We start from the raw sequence: 7,117 nt of genomic DNA on the forward strand, positions 1-7,117 counted from the left end.
AATGTAGGCTTTGTATTTAATGCCTCATAAAAGGTGTACTCCATTGGATAGAAATAACTTTGATCAATGAAATGTGCCCAGCCATAACTTCTGTAAGTGTTGCTATATTGGAAGGTGGATAAGGGCAGGGCGGAGTGGTGTACACTGGACTTTTTGTAGAAATGAAAATGGGGTCTGGAAGTTTTACAGATGGTTATGGTTTTGTGTTATTCTGCACCTAAGTCTGCATTTAAATATTTGTAGTTGCTGGACTATAAGACCAAGATGGCGCCCAGGAGCAGGGATGCTCATCCGGATCTGGGTACCCGGATAAACCCGGGTATCCGACCATTTTTCCGCTATCCGGGTTGGATCCGGATCCGGATACCTGGGCCACTATCCGGATAGCACTATCCGGATTCTATCCGTCCAGATATCCGGATCTGGATGGTGTAACTAGTAAGGAGATGATGTCATTCAGCCAATCAGAGGGCTCCCAGCAGAAGCCCTAGCAACCAATCATAGAGGGGAACCCTGGCCAGCCCCACCTGACCTCATTGAGCCAATCAGAGGCCTACCAGCCTAATTCCTGGCACCCAATCACAGAAGGTAACCCTGGCCAGCCCCCCTGTATAGTAAGGAGGGCTGGCATGATGAGACAGATCGTCCTTGCTTGTGTGGCTGGCTGGTCACTGACAGACTTGCTCCACTGCTGGCTTAGCAAGTGCTGTATACAGTGATAAACCTAAAGCTTTGAGTGCTAAACATCTTCACCACACTATTGTTCTATTGTTTTTTTTTTAGCTAGCTAGCTTGTAATTGTTTGCTTTCATTCACTCAGTTAGGTCCTGTCTGTGTCTGTGTCTGTGTAGGCCAGCAGGACAGTATAAGAAATAGGAGGATTACTGTGTTATTGTATTGTAGTTAGTACTGCAGTTAGTTGTTATGGCGGCGGCCTGGCGGGTACACACGGTGCGTTCCCGCACTCGATTTCCCGCTCGATTCCCGTCGACTCGATTATTTCCGACATGTCCGATTTGCATTTGGATTCGCATGTAAAGTATGCCAAATTGACCTAACGATCCATCGAAACGCAAATCGGACATGTCGAAAAAAAATCGAGTCCATGGGAATTGAGCGGGAAATCGAGTGCAGGAACGCACCGTCTGTACCCGCCAGGCCGCCACCATAACACAGTGTGCACTGTCTGTTCTCTACTCTGCGGTCTGTCACTCTGTGCTGATTTGATGTAATGTCCAACCCCGATTTTATTAAAGTAAAAGTACCCCATATCATCTGGTGACATCATCACGTATAAGTTGTACTATGTCTGCTGGCACCGGCAGCTGGGGGAGGGGCAGCAAGGGCAAGAGGACAGGGAGCAACATTACAGCCACCCTCAGAAGGTCTGCCGTGTCAGTATCGACCCCAGCGGGCAGCCTACACTCAGTCAGCGAGCTTTTCGCTCCAGGCGGCGCGATTGAACTCAGGGCTGTTAGCACAAGGAGTTTGAGGAGGATGTTCTGGGTTTTAAGGAGGGGGGGTTATGATGTTGATTATGGGATGAAGGACCGTGACTACCATCCACAGGATAGGGATGTCAGCTCTGACTCTGAGGAGGAGGATGTGTCGGTGGGTTTGGCACGGAGGATCAGCATTGCAGACAGTGGCCGTGGAATGCAGGACCCACCACATCCTTCTGCCGCTACCACCAGCCGCACCACTCAACCCCCAACCACCACAGGGAGAAAAGCCGCAGCATCCCATTCAGGCCGCAGGGGAATCTTTACCTCCCCAATCTGGCCGCCACTTTGCCACAGGCCACTGCTGCTGATACCGCCACCTATATTCAACCCAAAACACAATTGCGGTGTCATTTTTTTGGAGGTGTCTGGGTTGAAAACTGTCATGTCCCAGTTGTGCGATTGGACTTTGGACACAATGTGGGCTGCACGACCGCTGTCTGGAACCTAGTCCTGATGTTAATTGACAGCTTTATTTATTTATTTATTTATTTTTTTCATTTTATGTCCACCAAATAATTAATTAGTATTTCCCTTTAAAAAAACATGATGCTACATGCATCATTTACCCTAAAAACTATTTTAAAGCTATTTAAAGGGCACTTCCGGGTTTTCTATCCGGATACCCGAATAGGTCGGGTACCCGCGGGTAATTTGGTCGGATATCCGGATCGGATCCGGATATCCGCAAGGTCGGATCCGGATAGCCGGATCCGGATATCTGGGTATCCCCGGATCCGGGCGGGTAATAAAAAGCACTACCCGAGCATCCCTGCCCAGGAGGCTGTGTCGGTGACATGGCTCCTGCTCATTTTTTGTTATGCCTTGTGAACCACAAATATTTCAGCGTACGACATGTGTTGTACTTGGTGTATAAAAGTGATTCTGATTCTGACTGTATCTATTTAAACAGCAGCACGGTAGCATAGTGGTTAGTCTCTCGTTAGTGGTTAGTTAGGCTCTCGCCTTGCAACACTGGGTCCTCGGTTTGAATCAACATCAACCAGTTGAATCAACATAAACACTTTAGCATCTAGATTAATAGTGGTGGAATTTCTGTGAAACTATTGTATAATGCAGTAGGTATTTTGATGTTCTTCTTTGATGTATGAGGAAGATGGTTGCACCTGTATAACACTTTAATTTATCGATCCCTTTTGTACTGAATGCTAAAAACTTTGTAACTCAATAACATTCTTGTCTTGAGTGCATTTGTAGAAGTAAAATGAAATACAGCTTTCCTCAAGCCACATACAGTATTTATATGTTGGTTACAAGGGTTGAAAAATTGAGGTTTGAAGCTTGAACATCACACTAGCATGACTGCTGTTTATTTAGCTCTCAACAGAGAAATAACTACCTATTGAGGTTTTTTTTCACTCTACTGTTATCATAACATTTGCTCATTTCCCATGGGTTTTATGATCTATAATTAGTTTTCAGGAACTGCAGAGATAAAGCACTGGTTTATTAACCCTTGCAATTAAAAAAGTAAAAAGGAAACAAGGGCCAGTACTAAGTAGGATTGTATTGTCTGCACACATTTATTTCAAGTTTGTACAGGGTCCCTTTAACCCTGGCATCTAGACTTCTTACATAGGAAAATGTTCCTTAAATGATAATTGTACTTTATTATAATTATTAGTATTTTTTTTAATTATCTGTATGGCGTCACCATCATTTGTGGCGCTATACAGAGTAAGAAACAAACAAGGGTACATAGAATTACACAGTGCCCTCTAGTACATAACATATTCCACATGTATACTTTTTGGTGCTCCCATTAAAGCTCTTATCAGGGCCGAATTTACCATAAGGCACTGTAGGCACATGCCTACAGGCACCTGGTGATGGAAAGGTGGCCCACTCCCTTCCCCAAGTGCCTCCCTCCCTCCTTCCCTATGCAGAGTCCTAATGAGATAGTACATGAGAGATTGCTCAACCTGCTCTCTGCATTCAACCGACGTGATCTCCCTTCAGTCGGGGGCACCTCTAGCTACTTAATATTGAGGCTTCTTTAGCTACTTAATACTTGGGGGCAACTCTAGCTACTTAAAGCTGAGGGTATGCCTGACTACCTAATACTAAAGGGCACCTGTAGTTACCTATGACAGGCAAGGACAATAAGGGAGAAGTGACAGCTGGGCCAGCCAGGACTCTTGTGGTGCGGTTCAGAAGGGTTTGCAGACTCCTAGAGTGCGAAGTCGGTGCCAGGACATCTGTGCCTATAGGCTCCTCTGAGGTAAATCCTGGCCTGGCTCTTGTTATAGTGGTTTTCCACTGAAAGTGCTTATTTACATATTGCTTGTTTAACATGCCCTCTGAAATGCGAGAAACCCACTAGGAGCGATTTCTAATCACTAGTGTTTTGAAAAAGCTCTTGCTAATGCAATGCTATGGGGGATTTTTATAAAATCACATCGCTCAAGTGGGATCACACCCATAACATTACATTAGCAAGAGCTTTTCAAATCATAAAGAAAATTGCTCCTAGTGGGTTTTTGGCCTAAAGCGTGTCCAACTGCACATACAGTGCCTCCATATGTAGCAGGGGGCCAGAGTATCTCTAGGAAAGAGAATAAACAAATTGTGAACCGGTAGTGTAGTAATTTAAACACCAAATTAGGTAAAGGGTTGAGTACTAACAAACACAGGTCATTTGAGAGGCAACCACACACCAAGTGGGTGGAGGAAAACTGCACTCTGAATATCCAGATATGACCCTAAGAATCAGCACTTAAATTCAAAGGCAGGAAGTAGGGAAGTACCAAACTTACCACCAAAACTGAACTTTGTAAGCATGAGGCACCAGTGGAAATAAAAAGCTAAATCACAAGGAGGATAAGTGGTGTAAACAGTAAGTCAGCAATTGGGCTAAAAGTAATTAACTCAGACAAGAGTTAATAAATTACTCTTGACCTCATTTTTGGTCCATTGCTCTAAGATGAAGGAAAAAGTTGACTCTTCTTTTACTTACCTGTGGCTTCCCCCAGCCCTCCATAGTCCTTAAGGACCCTTGGTGTCCACTCCTCACTGTTGTTCTGCTGTAAAGTCCTGGGCTACATTGTATGCACTGTCCAGTGCATTTGCAAGTCTTTGCTAACTTTAATTGGGCTGACAGTGCTACAAAAGCGGGGACCTGTAGGACACCAAGGGTCCACAATGACTACAGGGGTCTGGAAGAAGCCTTGGGTAAGTTGAAGTCATTTTTACCCATCTCAGGTGTAGTGGTGAAGTGTAAAGGCCCACTTATAGTGACCTTGTTTAAATGCCTAAAGTGTATAATGCCCCGTATACAGTGTTCATCATCATGATTCCTCCAAATTACAGTGCCCTCCCTCCATATAGTGACCCTCTTATATATTCAGTGACACCACAATTATAGTGCCTCCAGTTTATAGTATCCCCTTTCAACAGCCCACATTAAAGAGCATGCTACACAGTGTCACTTTCCTCCATTGTGCCATTATAATAGCAATGCCTGGTAGAGGCCTGCAGCGGGTCGGGTACCCACGGGTACCCGCGAGTAACCCGAAATGCGGGTCGGGTTCGGGTACCCGAATTGATTTAGGCTGCGGGTGCGGGTCAGGTGCGGGTAGCGAGTTGCGGGTGCGGGTAGGGTTGCGGGTAGCGGTCTGCGGGTACGGGTGCGGGTCGCGGGTAGTGAAAGCCAACATGTTAATTCTGACTGTGTCTTTTGCTTACTTTACTTTAAATGTTACTTTAAATGTCCACTTTAGAAGAAAATGTAAAAAAGCGGGTCGCGGGTCGGGTAGCGGGCCTGCGGGTCGTGGGTCGTGGGTCGGGTGCGGGTAGCGGTTCTGCGGGTGCGGGTCGGGTTGCGGGTATCAAATTCACCAGAAACCGGGTCGCGGGTCGGGTGCGGGTAGCGGGTCGCAGGTGTGGGTCGGGTGCGGGTATGAAAAAGTGGACCCGCGCAGGCCTCTAATGCCTGGTACACTCGTAGCAATTTTCTTCATAATCTCTTTACGAAAATTCTTAAACCACAACTGAACTATATTTTCTCTTCTTAATATCTGATAGGAGGTCATTAACATTCTGTACTAATTGAGGAAAAAAAGCAAGAAGTAAGGAGAAAACTTCAATAGGTCATTGCTCATTTTTAAGAGTTCAACAGACATAAGTAACTGGGATAGAAGCCAGTGAGTGTGATCTGCAAATGTAGATCTTAAACAATATGTTTAACCCAGCAAGATATACTGTGCATGATAATAAAGCAGAGTAGATCCAACTTTAATACTGCATTTTTAAGACATTTCATGCACATCTTACCGTCATGAGAGAATTCACCAGCGCTCCTCTTTCTATGTTCAGTAAGTTTCCGATCAGTGGAAGTGGGGTTGGACCTGGTGGTAGATTCCGATTCTTGTACATTGTGTACCATGTTGAGAAGATGAAACAGCAGCAGGAGACGAGTATGATCAGCACAGCTATCATCTCTGTGAGCTTAGAGTGGAAATAAAGTGTGATGCTCACTGGCTTTCTATTAGTGTGGGTAGGACTGGGCAGAGTTGCAAATATGCCCTAAGAGCATCATTTTTATGTGAATGTTTTTGTACATAAAAGGAAAAGTGTAATAAAGATAAAAAAAATTAAATCAGTCATGTTTTTTCCTGATAACTAAAGCAATTATAAGGCTTGCCCTGAAGGAGCAGACTGGTCTGTACACGCAGATTGGCACCCAGTAAAACAAGTTAGAGCTCTTTACTAAAGAAAAACATGCAGAGATAAATCATACACCACCATCAGGAAATTGCGCCTTACTTAGAACAGAGGGGGACACAGGGTGAATATAAAAAATCCCAATACCATAGTGCTCTTCACATCAATCTACAGACAGTGACATCTTGTGGTTGCTTTACTATACTGCAGTTTAAAGTAGTTCTGTTTAAAACTGCCAACACGCCAAAGTACTAAAATGATCTGAGGATGCACTGGCTGACTTTTACTTACAAACATTTTTCTTCCACAAAAGTCTGTAAACTAAAGACACACCAACACTGTATAATAAATCGGCATCTTTGTATGAAAGATATACTCTCATGGCTATGATCTAATATGAAGAAAGCACTGCTCACAGTAATACACTCAAATAAATACACTAGTAATGATTATGGATGGTGCTGCCTAGGAGAACTCATGGAGAAGCAGGTGATCAGTTCGATCAGCTGATAGATTTGTAACGATCTGATTTGCTGGACATGATTTTGCATAAAAACAAGACATCATGATATCAAATCAGAACCTTACAAATTTATCAGCTGATCTAAATGAATACATGCTTTTCTGTTCTCCAGGACAGGGCCATTGTTAGTAATGATCCAGTACAAAATATGAATCACAGTAAGGTTCAGCATGATCTCCAGTGCACTGGTAGATCAGATGCAGTAGAAATAAACATTTCTTAGACAATGCCTATACTATGCATTAGGCAACAATAAAAGGAAATACAAATATTTAAGAGATTAAACGGTGAGACAACTGCAGAAGTGCAAATACTTTATATACTTGTGTATAAGCCTAATTTTTTGACAGCTGGCTTGGCGGAACTGTTAGCCTGCCAGCTGTTACCATACAAGCTGGTGGACTCTGAG

General features: G+C 44.0%; 1 protein-coding gene across 4 annotated transcripts in view; it reads right to left on the bottom strand.

The window, feature by feature from the left end:
• The window catches only part of LOC137528998 (cytochrome P450 2F2-like), a 50,906-nt gene extending 44,899 nt beyond the window's left edge, over window positions 1–6,007 (bottom strand). For 3 of the 4 annotated variants that reach the window (XM_068250853.1, XM_068250854.1, XM_068250851.1), the window contains exon 1: window positions 5,796–6,007. In XM_068250853.1, the coding sequence (XP_068106954.1) occupies window positions 5,796–5,960 (165 nt within the window). In that variant the 5' untranslated portion in view covers window positions 5,961–6,007. The remainder of the gene's footprint in view (window positions 1–5,795) is intronic. The other variant, XM_068250855.1, reaches the window with a different exon arrangement.
• Window positions 6,008–7,117: the final 1,110 nt, after the last annotated feature.

This window comes from Hyperolius riggenbachi, chromosome 8, assembly GCF_040937935.1.
Source record: "Hyperolius riggenbachi isolate aHypRig1 chromosome 8, aHypRig1.pri, whole genome shotgun sequence".
Lineage (NCBI taxonomy): Eukaryota > Metazoa > Chordata > Amphibia > Anura > Hyperoliidae > Hyperolius > Hyperolius riggenbachi.